Source organism: Cervus canadensis, chromosome 21 (genome assembly GCF_019320065.1).
Source record: "Cervus canadensis isolate Bull #8, Minnesota chromosome 21, ASM1932006v1, whole genome shotgun sequence".
In the NCBI taxonomy this organism is placed as follows: Eukaryota; Metazoa; Chordata; class Mammalia; order Artiodactyla; family Cervidae; genus Cervus; species Cervus canadensis.
Window position 1 is genome coordinate 43,446,541 of NC_057406.1, and position 21,895 is coordinate 43,468,435.

Sequence of the window (21,895 nt, forward strand, 5' to 3'; positions counted from 1 at the left end):
ATTTAAGGAATCAGTCCCATTCACCACTGCAACAAAAAGAATTAACTATCTAGGAATAAACCTACCTAAGGAGACAAAAAAACTGTACACAGAAACTTATAAGACACTGATGAAAGAAATCAAAGACAACATAAACAGATGGAGAGATATTCCATGTTTCTGGGTAGGAAGAAACAATATTGTGAAAATGACTATACTGCCAAATGCAATCTACAGATTCAATATGATCCCTAACAAATTACCAATGGCATTTTTCACAGAATTAGAACAAAAAACTCACAATTCATATGGAAGTACAAAAGAATCAGAATAGCCAGTCTTGGGAATGAAGAATGGAGCTGAAGGAATCAATGTTCCTGACTTCAGATTATACTACAAAGCTGCAGTCATCAAGACAGTATGGTACTGGCACAAAAACAGAAATATAGACAAAGGGAACAAGATAGAAAGCCCAGAAATAAATCCGTGCACCTATGGGTACCTTATTTTTTACAAAGGAGGCAAGACTATACAATGGGGCAAAGACAGCCTCTTCAATAAATGGTACTGGGGAGACTGGACAGCTACATGTAAAAGAATGAAACTAGAACACTTCCTAACACCACATACAAAGATAAACTCAAAAAGGATTGAAGATCTAAATGTAAGACCAGAAGCTATTAAACTCAGAGGGAAACATAGGCAGACACTCAGTGACATAAATTAAAGCAAGATCCTCTATGACTCACCTCTTACAGTAACAGAAGTAAAAACAAATGTAAACAAGTGGGACCTGGTTAAACTTAAAAGCTTTTGCACAGCAAAGGCAACTATCAGTTCAGTTCAGTTCAGTTGCTCACTCATGTCTGACTCTTTGTTATCCCATGAACTGCAGCACGCCAGGCCTCCCTGTCCATCACCAACTCCCCAAGTTTACGCAAACTCATGTCCATTGAGTAGGTGATGCCATCTAACATCTCATCCTCTGTCATCCCCTTCTCCTCCTGCCTTCAATATTTCCCAACATCAGGGTCTTTTCAAATGAGTCAGCTCCTCACATCATTTTCTTATAGGAAACTATAAGAAAGGTGAAAAGACAACCCTCAGAATGGGAGAACATAATAGCAAATGAAACAACTGACAAAAGATTAATTTCCAAAATATACAAGCAGCTCATACAACTCAATGCCAGAAAAACAAACAACCCAATCAAAAAGTGGGGAAAAGACCTAAACAGACATTCTCCAAAGAAGACATACAAATGGATAACAAACACTTGAAAAGATGCTCAACATCGCTCATTATTAGAAAAATGCAAATCAAAATTGCAATGAGATATCACCTCACACTGGTCAGAATGGCCATCATCAAAAAGTCTGCAAACAATAAATGCTGGGGAGGGTGTGGAGAAAAGGGAACACTCTTGTACTGCTAGTGGTAATGTAAATCAATACAGCCATGGAAGATGGTATGGAGATTCCTTAAAAAAAAAAAAACTAGGAATAGAACCACCATATGATCCAGCAATCCAACTCCTAGGCATATACCCTGAGGAAACCAAAATTGAAAAAAACACATGTGTCCCATAGTTCATTGCAGCACTATTTACAATAGCTAGAACATGGAAGCAACCTAGATGTCTATTAACAGATGAATGGATAAAGTTGTGGTACACGTACACAATGGAATATTATCAGGCACTGAACGAAAAACATTTGAGTCAGTTCTAATGAGCTGGATGAATCTAGAACCTATTATACAGAGTGATATGAGTCAGAAAGAGAAAGAGAAATATATTTTAACACATATATATGGAATCTGGAAGAATGGTACTGAAGACCTTATTTACAGGGCAGCAATGGAGAAACAGACATAGAGAATAGACTTATGGACATGGAGGGAGGTGAGGAGAGGGTGAGATGTATGGAAAGAGTAACATGGAAACTTATATTACCCTATAAAATGGATAGCCAACAGGAATTTGCTGTCTGGCTCAGGAAACTCAAACAGGGACTCTGTATCAACCCAGAGGAGTGGGGTGGGGAGGGAGAGGGGAGGGAGGTTCAAAAGGGAGGAGATATATGTATACCTATGGCTGATTCATGTTGAGGTTTGACAGAAAATAACAAAATTCTGTGAAGCAATTAAACTTCAATAAAAAATTTTTAAAGTTTGCAAAAATGCAAAAAAAATTGTGAAAATTTTTATATATAAAGCTACTTTTAGTTTTTTCATGTTTACCACCTCCTGGATAATTTCAGACATGTATATGTGCTATAAGGTTAAAAATGATTTAGGAATGATAAATGCTCACACGAGGCAAAAAGCTCCTTCATGCGAGGTAATGACAAGGTCCCTAAACAATGCATGGCCAGCTTCATGAAACCGAGGGAGATGGATCCTTCTCTTGGCAAGGGAACCTATGTGATGTTTCCAAATTCAGCTTTTGAGTCATCTGAATCTATAGAATCTTCATACTAATTCTCAGTCCCCAACATTTCCCAATCAACACACTAATATTCACATGAGACAGGAGGAAAAGAATTGAATTAAATCATTTATATAATTAAAGAGACTGTAGCACAAGGATTTATTATTGCTAATGTCATCTCCTTGGTTATGAGATGATTGAAATACTAAAGTTATTTGTATTTTTTTCTTTTAGCTCTCAGATGCATTTGGAAGATGCCAGCACAGTGCACAGGCCTCCTATTCACTATGTAGACTTCTCCAATCCTGTTTTAGTATGCACTTAGAAGAACTGCACAAAAAAGATCTTCACCACCCAGATAATCACGATGGTGTGATCACTCACCTAGAGCCAGACATCCTGGAATGTGAAGTCAAGTGGGCCTTAGAAAGCATCATTATGAACAAAGCTACTGGAGGGGATGGAATTCCAGTTGAGCTATTTCAGATCCTATAAGTTGATGCTGTGAAAGTGCTGCACTGAATATGCCAGCAAATTTGGAAAACTCAGCAGTGGCCACAGGACTGGAAAAGGGCAGTTTTCATTCCAGTCCCAAAGAAAGGCAATTCCAAAGAATGCTCAAACTACCACACAATTGCACTCATTTCACATGCTAGTAAAGTATGCTCAAAATTCTCCAAGCCAGGCTTCAGCAATACATGAACCGTGAACTTCCAGATGTTCAAGCTGGCTTTAGTAAAGGCAGAGGAACCAGAGATCAAATTGCCAACATCCGCTGGATCATCAAAAAAGCAAGAGACTTCCAGAAAAACATCTATTTCTGCTTTATTGACTATGCCAAAGCCTTTGACTGTGTGGATCACAATAAACTATGGAAAATTCTGAAAGAGATGGGATACCAGACCTCCTGACCTGCCTCTTGAGAAACCTATATGCAGGTCAGGCAGCAACAGTGAGATCTGGACATGGACCAACAGTCTGGTTCCAAATAGGAAAAGGAGTGTGTCAAGGCTGTATATTGTCACCCTGCTTATTTAACTTATATGCAGAGGACATCATGAGAAACGCTGGACTGGAGAAAGCACAAGCTGGAATCAAGGTTGCCAGGAGAAATATCAGTAACCTCAGATATGCAGAGGACACCACCCTTATGGCACAAAGTGAGGAGGAACTAAAAAGCCTCTTGATGAAAGTGTAAGAGGAGAGTGAAAATGTTGGCTTAAAGTTTAACATTCAGAAAACTAAGATCATGGCATCTGGTCCCATCACTTCATGGCAAATAGATGGGGAAACAGTGGAAACAGTGGCTGACTTTATTTTTTGGGGCTCCAAAATCACTGTAGATGGTGATTGCAGCCATGAAATTAAAAGGGGCTTACTTCTTGGAAGGAAAGTTATGACCAACCTAGATAGCATATTAAAAAGCAGAGACATTACTTTGCCAACAAAGGTCTGTCTGGTCAAGGCTATGGTTTTTCTAGTGGTCATGCATGGATATGAGAGTTGGTCTATAAAGAAAGCTGGGCGCCGAAAAATTGATGCTTTTGAACTGTGGTGTTGGAGAAGACTCTTGAGAGTCCCTTGGACTGCAAGAGATCCAACCAGTCCATCCTAAAGGAGATCAGTCCTGGGTGTTCATTGGAAGGACTGATGCTGAAGCTGAAACTTCAATACTTTGGCCACCTCATGTGAAGAGTTGACTTATTGGAAAAGACCCTGATGCTGGGAGGGATTGGGGGCAGGAGGCAAAGGGGACAACAGAGGATGAGACGGCTGGATGGCATTACCAACTCGATGCACATGAGTTTGAGTAAACTCTGGGAATTTGTGATGGACAGGGAGACCTGGCTTGCTGCGGTTCATGGGGTCGCAAAGAGTCGGACACGACTGAGCAACTGAACTGAACTGAACTGAATTCTAAGTGACTTCTGCCTTGCTAGTGTATCATGTAGAGTACCAAGGTTTCATTGTCTAATGAAGTCATTATGAACTTCAGAACAAACACATTAACTAATTGGTTAGATCCTTATTGCTTTGAGAATCTGTTATTTGTATACACTGTCTATTTATCAAGGGCATGTTAGATTAAACGTTCTATTTTTGTAAGATTTCCTATTTATTTCTATTACTCATGAATTATTAAATAGTTGTGGTTAATGGAAGTGGTTATTTTATAAAAGTCAACATTGAGGTCTTCTATGGGATACAAAGATGAACATAGTCATTCTCAAGAGAGATTCACCATAGAGGAGAATTAGGAGGCTACTGAGAATGCCAAGGATGGCTTCCAGAAATCCCTCATGGTCTATATCTTAGCAGAGCTTTGGCCTCGACTTTGCTTCATTCCCAGGAGATCAATGTATGACTTTCTTCATAGGTCAAAGCAGCTGGATGTGAAAAATTTGAGCTATTAGTGCAGCCAGAGGGATACCAGATCCTAGTTTAAGTGTCTATGCTCGTTATACCCAATATTGTCATATTCTTTGCAGTTCTCTCTTTAAATATTGCTTCCTTAAACTTCTAGACCAACTTTATTGAAAAGGAGGATAGTATATTTCCACATCTTCTTAAGGTTTCTGACATTGTTTTTATTTCCTGAACTATCTCCCTTGAGTCACCATAAAATAGAGAAAATTTAGTGAAATCTGATTAATATGACATTTGCTAGTGTCTGGCAGGGAAACAATGATTTTGCATTTTATTACTCACAGCAGAAATGTGAATATCAGAAATGAGAAGGGATCTGTCATGATTTTAGCCAAACAAACAGACAGAATGATATATCTAGCAGAGATGGGAATTAAGTGAATATGTTTGCATGCATAGGAGAGGTTTACCTACACATTTCTGGAATATCCTTTTGGGTCAGTTGCCTCATGCAAAAGATAAATGTGTTGCAGAACTTCAAGGGAATAAAACATTTTTTATAAAGCTTAATAGCTGAGAAATAAGGATGTTCAAATGGAAAATGCACTGGGCTACAATCTGGGTGACACAGCTGCTGTGATCTGAGGCAAGTAGTTACTTTTCAGTTTGTGCTTCAATACAAAAAGAAAAGTAGATAAATGCTGCATATCCTTTTAAACTCAAAAATAGAAATGTTTCTATATGTAGCAAATCACAGAAGATGCCAAACGTTAATGATTTCAATGGAATTATAGACAAATCTTTAAGTGAATATATTTCCTACTAAATAATTCAGCTATTTATTCTATCTTTTCTAATATATATATATATATATATAAGTATAGCATATTCTCATGTTGATTACTTCATAAATATTAATATTAAAATAAATTAATAATTTAATCATTAAGCATTTTAAAGTTTACTTGCTAAGAAAATCTTTAATTGATTTATATTATAAAAATTAATGAATTGTGCACAAAGAAAAATGGGTTGCTACTTTAGTCCTTTAAATTTCATTTTTGATCTTTTGAAGGAAGTGAGATCATCTTTCTGTTTTTTAAGTGGTGGTGTCTTCTAATAAATGCATGATAGAAAAAAAGGAAAATGAATATTTTATAGGATTATTCCAACAAAATTGCAAGGGATTCCATTAAATGGACAAAATAAAGAGTATAAATTTCATTTATCATCTCAGTAGTGTGATTTATTGTATGAAGATTTTCTAATTAGAATAAGAGAAGCATTATATAAAGCACGAACGACATATATGTTTTAATATATAATGAAAGTAAGTTAAAAGAAAATGACATCAGCATGAATTAGAGAGAATGTTTTAGAATTGTATTAATGATAATGACTTTGATCATAATAAATTGTATCTTTCATCTCTTCCCTTTTAATTCACTTTTCACCTAAATATAATTAAAAGAAGAAGAGACAGAGAAATGAACCATACCATGATCACAGAGTTTGTCCTCCTAGGCCTTTCTGATGATCCTGACCTTCAGATTGTGATTTTCCTCTTTTTATTTATCACATATGTATTAAGTGTCGCTGGAAACCTGACTATCATCACCCTAACCTGGGTGGACTCCCATCTCCAGACACCCATGTATTTCTTCCTCCGAAACTTCTCTTTTTTAGAAATCTCCTTTACTACCGTGTGCATCCCTAGGTTTCTGGGGGCAATTATCACCAGGGACAAGACTATTTCTTACAACAACTGTGCAGCCCAACTATTTTTCTCTATTTTCATGGGGGTGACTGAATTTTACATCCTAACCGCCATGTCCTATGACCGCTATGTTGCCATCTGCAAACCTCTGCATTACACAACCATCATGAGCAGGAGACTCTGCAGCCTGCTTGTGGTCTGCGCTTGGCTCAGTGGGTTTCTGACGATTTTCCCGCCCCTTATGCTTCTCCTCCAGCTGGATTACTGTGCTCCCAATGTCATTGATCACTTTTTGTGTGACTATTTCCCCCTTTTACAATTGTCTTTTTCAGATACACGGTTTCTAGAAGTAATGGGTTTTTACTTTGCTTTGGTTAGTTTGCTGTTCACTTTGGCCTTAGTGATTTTGTCTTATATGTACATTGTCAGGACTGTTTTGAGAATCCCATCTGCCAGTCAGAGGAAAAAGGCCTTCTCCACTTGTTCCTCTCACATGATTGTCATCTCCATCTCCTATGGAAGCTGTATATTCATGTATGCTAATCCCTCAGCCAAAGAAAAGGCATCATTGACAAAAGGAGTAGCTATTCTCAATACCTCTGTGGCCCCCATGCTGAACCCCTTCATCTACACCCTGAGAAACCAGCAAGTGAAACAAGCCTTCAAAGACGTGGTCTATAAAGCAATATTTTCTGCTAGTAAATGATTTTTTGAGGGGTCAAAAACACTTTAAAGAACAATTAGGTTAAATTCTGAAATTCCTAAATATCTGTATAATTCTCCTTGCTGTTTATATCCTCTTACCAGGCCACATGACTGCTAATATATACTTTCTCAGTCTATTTCTTCCATTTCTCCAGTCATTGTTTATTGACATTTAAAGTATAGTAAAAGTTTATTATCCTACAGCACATTCTAGAATAGAATTGTATTTCTTTAAGGCATACTTCATTTTTTTTAAGACATACTTTATAGCATGAAGTTAAAAATAGTTTTAATCCTGTAAATATCAGTCCCTAAAATGATCATATGATATCACATTGTACTTTAAATGCAAAGTTTCAAAATTAGTGTGTAATATCTGATGTATTTTCAAGGTGAACACTTATAATTTCTTAACATTAAAGAATCTTCCTCTTATATATTATAATACAGTAAATTCATTCCAAAAATATTGTATGTAGTAGTGCATTGCACTTTAAATATAGTTCATTATACTTTGTGAAATTAAGTGCATATTTATCAAGATATTATGTATTAATTATGGAACTTCCTTGTTCTGTATCATTTTAAAAAATGCTGATATTTAAAAATTCAAAATAAATCAAGTAAAACTAAAACACTTCCACTTTCTTGAACTCATTGATTGCACTTATGACAGTTATTCTAAATTTTTGTCAGATATTTACTTACCTCCAATTTTTTAGGGCTTATGTGTTGAGATTTATTTTGTCTATTTGATTGTGTCACTTTTCTGTTTTGTTTTTTTTTTAATGTTCCTTTTAACTCTGTGTTGCTATCTACATATTTGACAAAACAACCACCTTTACAGGGGAATCCATCACCATTCAGTCCACCTAGAGATTCTGAGTGGTCTTTTAAATCTTTTCTGAGGCTGTGTCTTTTCAGATTTGTGTATGAAGATTCCTAACTAGAAGATTTTATCTTTTTTGTTTTTTTGTTTTTTTTTGCATGGAGTCCACAATCTCTTGCTCCCTCTATTTCTGTTTGCTGTAACTCAGCTCCTTGAAGTACCAGCACATCACCCAGCCCTTTTTTGACTTCAGTAGCCCTTAGGCATTTATAGTATGTCAGGTCCCATAGAGGCCCCAAGAAAAACTACACAGACACTAGTGCTTTCCCAGTCCTCAAAAAGTCCAGATGCCGGATACATGCTCCACACTATTCTTTTTCTCTTTGGGGGAGAGTCACTGAGAGGCACTGGCCTCAGTCTGTTACAGGTGGGTCTTCTGGACATAAAATTTCCCAAAGAATCCTCTCATATTGTCATAAAATATGTGTTAATTAAGTTATATCCTTCTAAATTATTTGAATCACAATTTATAGCCTAGTATATTATCAGAGTTTTGTAAACATTTCTCATACACCTATAGAAAACCACGGAGCATTGCCCCAAAGGAACATGTTTATCTGTGAAAAGTTGTTTCACAATCACAGTTTGTGTTATGAATGTTTATTTGTGATGAAGCCTTAAAGGATTCCATTTGTCACTGATTGTTCAAGTAACATTGGAATTTCTTGGTCATTTGGCCCATGCAGAAGGGCATAATGCTAAATTTCATATGGAAAAGCAAACATGATAATTAGGAAATCTTGAGAAATAAGAGTGATAGGAGAGGACTAACCATACAAATATTAAAATATAACATCAGGCTTCTATAACAAAAACATGTTCTCAGGTAAGAAAATAGAGATAAATGGAGAAAAAAAGTGACTGACACATTTCTGAGTATACCTAATTGCATAAACTTTTGAAATATTCTTATTGTTCACATAATCCAAAGATAAAATTAAGCAGGGAAAACAATAAAATTAAACACACACCACTGAGCATAATGTTAAAACACATTGCTAACCATGTAGGGAGAAGAGCAAAAAACTGATAAAAGTAATTTTTCAATTTTATTTTTCAAATTCAAAGATAATTTTTCAATTATTTTGACAACTGACCATCAGTAGGATGGGAACTGCAGAGAAAAATTGAACTTTATTTAGTACATTAGTTTTTATAATTGTGTTACAATTCAGAAACAATTTTATGTGTGTTTTAAACTGAATAACTGATAGGCTAACAGATTTACACTGGAGCCTGGTTTCTCATGGCAGAGAAAGATACAATACTGTATAAGAGAAGTTGAAAAATTCTGTTATTGGATTAGAATAAAATTGTCAATGTGATGCTATTATTTTTTATGCATTTCCTTTCTCCATTTTGTGAAAGTTCCAAGCAGTAATGATAGCTCAATAGCAAAACCACACAAAGCATTTAGATGCATGGTTCTAAGCATCATTTCTCACTAAAAATAGTTTCTGAGAACTGGAGAAATGGTTGATTATAGGACTAAATATCTGAAGGATACGATGAGCTAGAGTATCTTATTGTTCCAGAAAGTGTAGCAACATGTCAACAAAGGACACACTTAGAAGAAGTACTCTATATCGGGACATTTGAGCACTGAAATAAATAATTATATAAATAAATAATAACACATTAAGTAGAAAACACTTCAAAATAAATTAATGAAGAGTATTGTTCTTTATGGTAAAATCACAACTAATAAATGTAAAAGAACTGATAGATTTAGAAAAATAAAGGTTGTGTTAATATTAACGATACTCTATTATATGTTTCCACTATCTAGATTAGAGAACAAATAATCCTGAATTATTATAATAGATAAGAGTTTGTTAAGGAATATGATATTTATACAGTCTCAAAATATTCCTGCATTGCACAAAATATCACTGCCTAGTCATTGTTAATTACAGAGGGGAAAGTACCTTTACAATGGAGAACTTCATAGTAGAGAAACTAGCTAACCAGTAAGAAATACTAACGTCATTGATAATATAAAGCTGACATCAAATATCTCTTAACATGATGTATTGAGATGTTTCAGTCCTACTGACTATTTGCCTATCCATGTACAACTGATACAGTCTTAGTTATGGTGGCTTTATCTGGTAGAATAATTATTCTGGTTTCCTCGTCTTCTTTATAGGATTGCTTCAGCAGTATTGTCTTTCAGTTTTTATTGAATTTGTGGGCCATCAAGAAAGGTACACATAAAATACATGTGTAACACATCTAATTATGAAAAAAATAATGTGCAGACATGTAACCAACAGGAATAGCAAAAATTGATTCTTATCAGACACCCAGAAACTCTAATCATACTGCCTGTAGTCTTTTGGAATATTTTCTTAGAAAGCCTTATTACTTGGGATTGATACTGGTTTTTAACTAAACACTTCTGTGGTCACAATGTTTTCAATTCTTTGACTTTTTTTACTGAAGGATAATTGCTTTACAATGTTGCGGTGGTTTCTGTCATACAGCAATGTGAATCAGTCAGAATTATATATATATATATATATATATATCCTTCCTTTGAGCCTCTTTTCCCTGCTCTATTCCACCCCTTTAGGTTGTCACAGAGCCAGGCTGGGCTCCCTGTGTTATATAGCAACTTCCTGCTAGTTATCTATTTTACATATATATATATATGCTACTTTCTCAATTTCTCCTAGCCTCTACTTCCCTTGCTGTGTCCACAACTCCATTCTCTATGTCTTCATCTCCATTTCTTCTCTGTAAATAGATTAATCAGTACTGTTTTTCTAAATTTCATATGTATGCATTAATATAGGACGTTTGGTTTTCTCTGACTTACTTCACTCTGTATTATAGACTCTAGATTCACCCACCTCACAACAACTGAATGAAACTTGCTCCTTTTTATGAGTGTTTTGTTTGTTATGAACCAGTTTATAACCCAGAATATGGTTGTGCATGTGTGCTCAGTTGTGGCTGACTCTTTGTGACCCTGTGGACTACAGCCTGACAGGCTCCTCTGTCCATGTGCTTGGTCACTTCAGTCGTGTCCTACTCTTTTTGACTCCATGGACTGTAGCCCACCACGGGGATTCTCCAGGCAAGAATACTGGAGCGTGTTGTCATGCTCTCCTCCAGTGTCCCCTGTCCACAGGATTGTCCAAACAAGAATTCCAGGGATGGGTTGCCACTTTCTCCTCCAGGAGATCTTCCAGACCCAGGGATCAAATAGGAGGCTCCTGTGCCTCCTGCATTGGCAGGCAGATTCTTTTACCATTAAGCCACTTGGGAAGCCCAGCATATCGTTATTTTGGTAAATATTACCTGTGTATTGAAAACAATGTAGGGAAGAGTCAGATCAACAAGATGGCAGGATAGGAGGCTCTGAATCTCTTAACCCAACAGAATCTCCAATTGAATAAACATCCATAGGAGAAAATACCTTCTGGAGAGCTCCAGAATCCAGGACAGAATATATAGCCCTTTGGCGGACCATGGAAATGAGGAAAGAAACATTAACCATGGTAGAAAGAAGAGTTTCACTTTTTTTGGAAACTTGTTTTTAACTCCCTTCAGAAAATGCCAAGGGGAATGATTGCTAGATTGTAGAGAGAGTATGGTCAACTTTGGAAGAAACTGCCAAACTGCCTTCCAAAGTGGCTGTTCCATTTTACATCCCCATCACTAATGAATGAGGTTTCCTGTTGCTCCACGTTCCCATCAGCATTTGATGCTGTTAGTATTGCAGGCTGTGCCATCCCAGTAGATATGCAGTAGGTCTCACTGTTTCGTTTTACATTTCCCTGATGACATGATATGAAGAACTTTTCATATGCTTATTTGTCATCTGTGTATCTTCTTTGGGGTAAGGTCTGTCAAGGTCTAGTATCTATTTGTTAGTTGGGTTATTTGTTTTCTTACTGTTTAATTTTAAAAATTCTTTGCATATTTTGGATAGCAGTTGTTTATCAGATGTTTCTTTCACAAATGTTTCTCTCAGTCTGTGGTTTGCCTTGTATTATTCTTAGCATTGTCTTTCAAACAACCTGAGCTTTAAATTTTAATGAAGTTCATCTTATCAATTATTTATTTCATGGATTATGCCTTTGTTGTTTCTATGTCACCAATATTTCCAAAGTCACGTAGGTTTATCTTGTGTGAGTGGCTTAGTTTCAGTTAACTTCAGTTCAATTGCTCTGTCGTGTCTGACCCTTTGCTACCTTATGGACTGCAGCACCCTGGGCTTCCCTGTCCGTCACCAACTCCCAGAGCTTGTTCAAACTCATGTCCATTGAGTCAGTGATGCCATCCAGTCATCTCATCCTCTATCATCCCCTTCTCCTCCTGCCTTCAATCTCTTTCAGCATCAGGGTCTTTTCTAATTATTCAGTTCTTCACATCAGGTGGCCAAAGTATTGGAGCTTCAGGTTCATCATCAGTCCTTCCAATGAATATTCAGGACTGATTTCCTTTAGGATTGACTGATTTGATCTCCTTGTGGCCTCAGGGACTCTCAAGAATCTTCTCCAACACCACATTTCGAAAGCACCAATTCTTCGACACTCAGCTTTCTTTATGGTCCAGCTCTCACATACACACATGACTACTGGAAAAACCATAGACTTGACTAGATGGATCTTTGTTGGCAAAGTAATGTCTCTGCTTTTTAATATTCTGTCTAGTTTGGTCATAGCTTTTCTTTCAAGGAGCAAATGTCTTTTAATTTCATGGCTGCAGTCACCATCTGCAGTGATTTTGGAACCCAAGAAAATAAAGTCTCTCACTGTTTCCATTGTTTCCCTGTCTATTTACCATGAAGTGATGGGACTGGATGCCAAGATCTTCATCTTTTGACTTTTAAGCCAGCTTTTTCACTCTCCTCTTTCACTTTCATCAAGAGGTTCTTTAGTTCCCCTTTGCTATCTTTCATAAGAGTGGTGTCATCTGCATATCTAAGTTTTATGATATTTCTCCTGGAAATCTTGATTCCAGTTTGTGTGAGTGGCTTACCTTGCACTTAATTTCTTCTTTTTCTAGTTTCCAGAGGCACAACTTAGATTTTTAATTTTAGATCTTTCTTCTTTTCTAATATTTTTTCAATGCCATTAATTTCTCTTTAAACATTGTTTTTTGTATCCTACAAATGTTGATGTGGTCTTTTTATTTACTTATCTCAAAATATTTTAAAATTTATTCTGACATTTCTTCTTTGCTCCGTATGTTATTAGAAGCATGTCATTTAATCTCCATTAAATGGAGATTTGGGGGCTTTCTAATTATCTTTTTGTAATTTATTTGTAGTTTAATTCAATTATGGCCTTAGGGTAGACATTATATTATTTCTAATTTTTAAATTTGTTTAGTGTGTTTGATGGTCCAAAATGTCTTGATTCTGTATGAAGCTTGAGAAGAACGTAGATTTTCCAGTTACTGGATGAAGTACCAGTATTCTCACCTGGAGAATCCCATGGATAGAGGAGCCTGGTGAGCTATAGTCCGCGGGGTTTCAAAGAGTACTTTATAGGTGTTAGTTTTAACCAGATGGTTGATGACCTTGCTGAGTTCCTTCATGTCCTTATTGATGTTCTACCTGCTGGGTATGTTTCTTTCTGATGGATGGGTATTGATGTCCATCAATGGATGGATGTGCATCATTCTATTAATTTATGCATGACATAGTTTATCTGTTGCTAGGAATTAGAAATAGTCATTAGGAATTTTTAGGTCTTCTTGGAGAATTGCCCCTTTTCAAAGTCATCTTATAGAGACCTTTTATTACATGAGAAAAAAAAAGTGTAACATTTTTACATGAGATACGTTCTCAGTATTTCAGCAAACAAGAAGTGAAAAAGCCAGGAGAAATCCTGACTTAGAAAATTCAGGAAATCTTTTCCAAAATTTTGCACGTTTATATATTTTAACATAGAAAGTATGCACAAATTTCCGTTTACTTCTGGCCTATTTCTCATGCTCTTCTAGCAGTTTGGACATTGTCTTCCAAGATTTCTGTTTCAATAGTGGTACAAATGTCGATAACATATTTATAATCCTTGGAGCATTTTCTTCTTGGCCCTTGTTGGCACATTTTATTCACTGGAGTATTTCCCACGAGCCTTGCCCATGTGGGGTGGATTAAACAATGTGTGGCTCATGCAGGTTAAAATCCACATAAAAGTCCTGTCCAGAAAGGACCACAGTAACTCCATATCTTGATTCTCTTCACTCTTTTTGCTCCCATGGCTACAATGGAAGATGTTTCAAAAATACTATCTATAGAGATAAGATAACTCTGAATGTGTTGAGAGAGAATGACTCTTAGAAGTACTGGATTGCTTAACCTAAAACTAAAATGGCTGCCAGTAAATTTTTAATAATTGAAACTGGCTCATATGATGCATTTGTATGACAAGAATAGGATAGTTTGCAAAGTTAAAAGCATATAAAGCATTCTTTTTCTTAGTGTTGATTTAGTCATTCTTGGCTTAACCTATCATCCAGTTGAGTGGAATATTTTGGGGTTACATTTCTTCCAGTGTATGTCCAGGATTATGAAAAATGAACATGTTTACATTCCCTGTTTGTTTTACTAATTTAGTTCTTTATTAGTTTTCAGAAAACTACTTTCTGAGTTTGGTCCTTCTCATTGAATATAGATTTGATAAGTAGCACATGCTTCAGTTTCAGCAAAAAGAGCTTAGAGTTCCAATTTGTGCATTAACTAGTAGCATTATCTTCATTATGTTACTTAAAGTTTCATGGTCAGCTTCTTCAAAAGTAACATAATTGTAATGAGTCAATGAGATATATGCATAAGTCTTAGCATTGTCTCTCAAATAAGTTTCCTTGAAATGAATATTATTGTTTCCTAGCGGGACCTTCTTCCTCAAATATGATAATCGATTTTACTTTTAGGAAATAATAAAGAGCGATGTTTTCTACGTGGAGTACATGCTTTAAAAGCTTTGTATAGGTGAATTTTACTTATAACATAAATTAGCCCTCACAATTATCCCCTGAAATATTATCCCCATCTTCCCAGTGGAGAAACAAACAAACAAACCTAAAACTCAGAGAGAGCTGTATTTTTCATGTATTTCTCTTGGAATGCAAACCCCAAATAATCTCATATGTTATATATAACTTCTTTTATTTTTTAAGTTAATATTATCTTCAAATATAGATATAGTTAACAAACTGAGTCAATCAGGGAAGAATTAGAGCATATATGTCTATGAAAACCTATAGATTTTGAAAGTGATTTAGATGATTACATTTTTCCTTCATTATTCCTATTTGTACTGATTGGTGCTTTGATCTTATTGACTTGATCTGACTGCTTTTTTCCATTAAGAAAAAATAAGGTCATTTTTTTTCTAGAGGACTCAGAGAAACAGAATTCTGAACTAATTGTAGGACTATTTGAAGGCAGTCTTAAAGCAATGATCTTAAAATAATCTAAATTAGTTCTTCTTATGGGTTTTTTGTTTTTACTGAAGTCATGATGAAGTTCCTACATGATACTAAATGTCAGCAAGCACAGTCAAGAGTGAAGTGGATTATTCCAGAAAAAGTTCAGGTTGTTTTAAGCTCAAAATTTACCCAAGATATCAAATTACCACCAATATTCTCTTCTCTTCTATGACAAAATAACCTAACATATAAACCTACCACAGAAAATGATAGTCAAGAAAGAGGGCAAGATAGAGAATTGGAACACTGCTTAGCAATATTGAGGGTGCAAATTGCCTTGAGGATATATGTTTATAGAAATTGATTTTCACGTTCAGTGAGCTACAAGACTGATTTGACAATGAGATATCCAAGACATTAAAATTCATTTAAAAAAACAGCAAAAGGATTGAAAGGAATATGAAGCTTGTTATCCTAAATTCCATGGGTCTGGGGGAAAACTCTCTTTACTGAGAGAACTCTTAGCTTCCTTTTAAAATGAAGGCATGTTATCATTACTGTTATATAGGAAGACAAAAATAAGGGTGTTTCCTTGCTACTTCTTGCATTACTCCAAAGTACTAGAAAAATAGACTTTCTATTAAGGAATATCAATGTAGATGAAAGGAAAAACCTAAAAGTATAACACGGAGTAGAAAGCTACATACACACACACACACACACACACACACACACACACACACACAAAGTAGCAGACAGAGAGAGAGAAGGAAGTGGAGAGAGAGAGAGAACAATAGCATCATTTAGATGGGAGACATTTTGAAGAAAAAAGTGTTCTTTGGAAGATGATGTTTTATGTTTTATTTTAGATTTTTTATACGATTTGGTCTTCTTAGCCAATGACACAGATCCAGTCTACTAAACATGCACTCTGCCTCCTCTGGACCCTGGACTCTCTACAGTGGTCCTCAAACATTTTGGCATTAAGGGCAGTTTAAGTGGAAGAAAATTATTCCATTGACTGAGGGTAGGGGTGTGGTTTCAGGATGATTCAGGTGCATGACTTTTATTGTGTACTTCATCTCTATTATTATTACATCAACTCTACCTCAGATCATCAGACATTAGCGCTCAGAGATTGGGGACCACTGCTTTAATATCTGAGGAGGTCATGACAATGAGTCCATTAGATGTGGCTTCATATGAGGAACAGGAGCTTGGGAAGGTAAATGTGAGTCAGAGTGAGATCTTAGAAATCATTTACATTGTTGAAGATTTAAGTCCCATGACTTTCATTTGAGAGACAGACTCAGCTGAGTGATCTTCTTCCAGGCATTTTTGAATTTTCTATATATTAAAAAGCAAATACAATACAAAATTAGGTGAATGATTAAGAAATAATATAATTTTACCAGGTTTGAAGAAAAGACAAGATTCTCAATGGGAAAGAAACCTTTTAGGGAAGGATTTTAAAAAAATCAACAGGCAGCACTTCTATTCCAGTTTCAAAAACTTAGAAAAGCCTAGATTAAAATTCCTGTTCTTCTCATTTAGGGGATGTGATTTGGATAAAAAAATTTAAAGTATTTTTAGCCTGGCTCCAATAAGTAAAATGGAGATTTTAAAAGAAGCATTCTATGGAAAACACACACAGTGGCATATAGTAAGAAATTCTTTTAAAGAAAGTTATCTATTTTATTGTTGTTTCAAAGATCTCCCAAGTTAGATCAGTATGGCATAACACTCTCAGAAATGAATTCCAGTGAGGTCCATGAATAATTCTCTTTTCTTTCAGCTCTTCTGTTTCTGTTTTCTCCTGAATGTTACTCAGAAGAAGAAAAAAATGAGAAACTACATGGAAATAAGAAAGTTTATCCTTCTGGGACTGTCAGATGACCCACAACTTCAGGTTGTGATCTTTGTCTTTCTGCTCATCACCTACATGCTCAGCATGACAGCGAACCTGACCTTTGTCATCCTGACCCTGCTGGATGTCCACCTCCAAATCCCCATGTATTTCTTCCTCAGAATTTCTCCATATTAGAAGTATTATTTATAACTCTTACTATACCCAGGTTTCTGGCCACCATTATTATAGAAGATAAAACCATTTCTTTTAATGATTGTATTATTAAATGCAATTTAATTGTATTTTATTTTTTTCAGTTATTTTTCTTTTTTCATTCTCTTGGCAGTCACTGAGTTTTATCTTCTGGATACCATGTCCTATGACCATTACATTGCCATCTGCAAATCGCTGCATTACATGACCATTATGAATGATAGAGTCTGCACACTGCTTGTCTTAGCTTCTTCGCTGGCTTCATTCTTTATCACATTTCCATTACTCATGTTCTCCCTACAGCTTGATTATTGCAAGTCCAATGTTATTGAACATTATACTTGTAATTTTTCCCCCATTTTACAATTTTTTTGTTCAGACACCAAATTCCTGGAGATAATGGTGTTTTCTTGTGCTGTGTTTACTCTGATATTCACTGTGGCATTAATAATGTTGTCCTACACATATATCACCAGAACAATTTTGAGGATCCCTTCCACCACTCAGAGGACAAAGGCCTTTTCCACGTGTTCATCCCACATGATTGTCCTCTCCATCTCTTATGGCAGCTGCATTTTCATGTACACGAATCCATCAGCAAAGGGCAGAGTCTCTTTGAGCAAGGGGGTGGCTGTGCTAAATACCTCAGTAGCACCCATGCTGAACCCCTTTATCTACACTCTTAGGAATCAGCAAGTCAAGAGAGCCTTCATGGACATGGCAAGGAAGAATGTAATTTTCTCAAGGAAATGAAAATATAAAAGTCCTATTTATTAAAGGCATAAATTAGAGGCATGTGACCTGTGAACTCGTTCAGTCATGTCTGACTCTTTGCGACCCCATGGACTGTAGCCGACCAGGCTCCTCAGTCCGTGGAATTTTCCAGGCAAGAGTACTGGAGTGGGTTGCCATCTCCTTCTCCAGGGGATCTTCCCAACCCAGGGATTGAACCCGGGTCTCTGGCACTAAGGCAGACGCTTTACCATCTGAGCCACCAGGGAAGCCCCAGAGGCATAATGAAATACAATTAAATAAAACTCAGAGCTTTTCAAAAATTTATTAATATTCATATTGTCTCCATGGAGTTATTTTTCATTACTCATACTTTCATTGACAGCAGGTTTGCAAGCATACTGTATACATTTATTTTTTTCTATTCATATTCCCATCCTTCTCTCATGCACTTCCCTACTTTTGGGCTCAGCTTTTCATTCTGTGCTTCGCAGTTGGCACCAGGATAAAGAATCCACCTGCCAATTCAGGAGACACAAGAGTCACAGGTTCAATTCTTGGGTGGGGAAGATCCTCTGGAGTAGGAAGTGGCAGCACACTTCAGTATTCTTGCCTGGAAAATTCTACCAACAGAGGACCCTGATGGGCTACAGATCATGCTGTTGCAAAGATTGGGCATGATTGTGCAGCTGCACGTGTGTGTTCCTCTCTGTAACTATGAAACTGCCATTTCCTTCTTTGAAACTTTTAAAATCCCATTTCTTCCACAATATTTCTTGGGAAATTAAATTCAGACAGAAAGAGGCAGAGTAAGAATGCGCAAGAGAGACTTGTGTTTTATGATTTCTTTCTTTCTAGAAATTCAGGAAATAACAAATCATGCTAAACACTATTTTTAATTTACTATACAAGACCATGAACATAATCTGACCATCTTATTAGAGTATTACATATATTATTTTCTCCATACTATGGCCTACTTAGTAATTGTGTAAAAAACAGCACAACTAAAAAAGTAATGGAATTATAATTTCTTGAGAAATCAAAAAACTTTTCTCATAATCCATCTTAAAATCTTCTCTGCCATATAATTTATCAATCTGAGAACAATTATGAATATATACTTTCAAGAAAACTGTGAAATTGTCCCTCTTTTTGGGAACTCTTTAATTAACACATATAACAATTTCTAATAAAACTGTGAAGAATTAGATACTATTGGAAACTATATATGACTACATTTGCTATAGTCAGTTGTATATTTAAATTAATGCTTGATGTCAAGATGTTTTTTTAATAATCAATAGCTGATACTTTTTACAACTTTCTCATATTAATGGTTTTTTGAGTTAATACAATACACATATAATTCATTCAATTACCTAATTAAATGACAATTAACATAGGCAAAACTTTACTATATATAAATTTTAGCTTTTCTTTTGTTAAAAATGTGTATGTTTACTCTGTTTTAAGCATTATAATGTAGCATTGCATTTGAAAATGTGTTGATTAGAATTTAGAAGATGATTATCCAAGATCTTGCTCTCTGGCACTAATTTTTTTTTGGTTTTTTTTTTTTGCTTTTCCATGAAACCAAAATTTCAAATCATATGCATATGCATGTTACACAAACTCATCTTACATTTTCTAAACATTTTACTAGAAAGGCTATAATTGTAATTCATTGAGCCAAATTCTTCCTGATATGCATACACTGTACTCAGTTGAAAGATTTAGAGCCATAGTTTGCTGAAAATCAAAGAAAACAACTTCAAACAGTACTAAAGAGTTTTCTAGTTTGGAAAGAGTCATGGAGCTACTATTTCCTACCTTCTTGTTGAATCAACAATTTCTACAGTTAATTGGAACTATTTGAAAAACTGAAGCTTAGAATTGATTGATGATGTGAGTTCTTGTTACCTGAATAAAAATATACCATAAATTAGCTAGTTGTATTTCCAGGAATTAAAAGGACTGTAAAATTATTACAAGAGATATGAGGGAGTTTATGCTGATATCAGATAAGGTGACTGTTTATATAATTCTACACAAGATTTCAATCAGTATAAGCATTTTAATTATCAGTATCAGAAGTCAACAGAATTTGCGTCTAAAAGACACTATATTAATAATTTGGAATTTGCAGACCATAGCGTCCCTGATGAAATTACTCAACTCTTTCCCCCTCTGTAATACAAGTGAAGCTATAAACAATGGGTGAATGAAAGTGCTCAGGTGTGTCCAATCAAACTTTTAACACAAAGAGGGGGTGGACAAATTGTTGCTCATGGACCACAGTTGGCACACCTCTGTTTCAGACTTTTCCATAAATATTGGCTAGTATATTATTACTTATTTAATATAAGGTAATTTGACTAAAATTTGAAAATTCAAAAAAATTAAAATAATGATTTTAAATTTAACAGCAAAATTATTTATTTTTTTATTTATTGTTAAGAAGGTAAATGAGCACATTCTTATCAAGTATTTTCAGAAAAAAGATGAGGCAAGCATTTCAAATTCATTTTTGGACATTTATAATGTTCATGATATCAAAAGATTAAGTGAGAAATAAAGTCATCAGCAATTTGACTCACAAATAAGGAAATAATGCACTAAAATAAATTATCAAATTAGTATTTCATGTTACATGTGATCTTATCTCAAAGAAACTTTATCTCTAGAAAATTTATTTGTGAAATTTGCCTCATTAAAAGACTAAAACTGAAAACAAAAATTGAAAAAGAAAATCACATATCCTCTGATAAAATGCAGTGACCATTTATGATTTTTCAAAGTCTCTTAGTAAAATAGAATAAAACATTATTTCAGTAGCATAAGTAACTTGACTAGATCATCACAACTAGACATGCTACATGCTCCTTGTCTGGCTCCAATTTGAACAAGTGAACAAAAAATGATGTTTTGAGACAACTGGGTATCGAGGAGTATGTTTCCAGTGGCTCAGTGGTAAAGAATCCTCCTGCCAATGCAGAAGACTCAGGAGACATGGGTTCAGTCTCTGGGTTAGGAAGATCCCCTCAAAGAGGAAACAGCAACCTTCTCCACTGTCCTTGCCTGGGAAATCCCATAAGCAGAGGAGCCTGGTGGGCTAGAGTCCATGGGGTCTCAAAGAGTTGAGCGCAACTGAGCAAGTGAGCATGAACTTGCACAAGTGTGTGCAAGGTGGTAAATGATACCAATGACATTTTGCTAATTAAGCTAGTTTGGAAATTGCATCAGGGTTAAGCAAAATACATATATGTATATATTTTAGGAATTCATCCTGAAAATATACAGATAAGAAAAAGTATCCTGTATAAGTTCTGGTTTAAAATACAACAAAATATTTAAAAGTTTTTCAAAAAACAAGTAAAGAGATATAAAATAGCCTTCATATTTATTGAATCTGCTTGATCTGTACTTGAAACTATTTCTCCAGTTCTCTATCCTAGTGTATACTTGAAAATATTCAAAATTTAAAGTTTACAGCAAACATCATTTTTAATGCTTTAAATAGTAGCTGTAGTCTTGGTAAAATCAGTTACAAGATGTGAAGGACCACTATAACTGTTTTTATTCAATACTCTCCTAGAGATTCTATCGAGGAAACTAGTT

At 35.4% G+C, this 21,895-nt stretch overlaps 1 protein-coding gene and 1 pseudogene across 2 annotated transcripts; both read left to right on the plus strand.

Moving 5' to 3' along the window:
• The first annotated feature begins 325 nt into the window (after positions 1 to 325).
• On the plus strand, positions 326 to 7,200 carry LOC122423595 (olfactory receptor 6C3). Of its 2 annotated transcripts, XM_043440810.1 has the most exons (2): positions 326 to 352; positions 6,289 to 7,200. In XM_043440810.1, the coding sequence occupies exons 1-2, from the start codon at positions 326 to 328 to the stop codon at positions 7,198 to 7,200; spliced, it is 939 nt and encodes a 312-aa protein (XP_043296745.1). The 2 variants fall into 2 exon arrangements, with proteins under 2 accessions (XP_043296745.1, XP_043296746.1); XM_043440811.1 differs by lacking the exon at positions 326 to 352 and having other exon boundaries at positions 6,246 to 7,200.
• Positions 7,201 to 17,323: 10,123 nt separating this feature from the next.
• LOC122423449 lies at positions 17,324 to 18,295 on the plus strand (annotated as a pseudogene).
• Positions 18,296 to 21,895: the final 3,600 nt, after the last annotated feature.

Coding starts and splice junctions, on each gene's coding strand:
- LOC122423595 (XM_043440810.1), top strand. CDS start 326: ATGAAGAATGGAGCTGAAGGAATCAAT. Junction 353..6,288: donor ATGGAGCTGAAGGAATCAAT/GTTCCTGACTTC, acceptor ATGATCACAGAG/TTTGTCCTCCTAGGCCTTTC.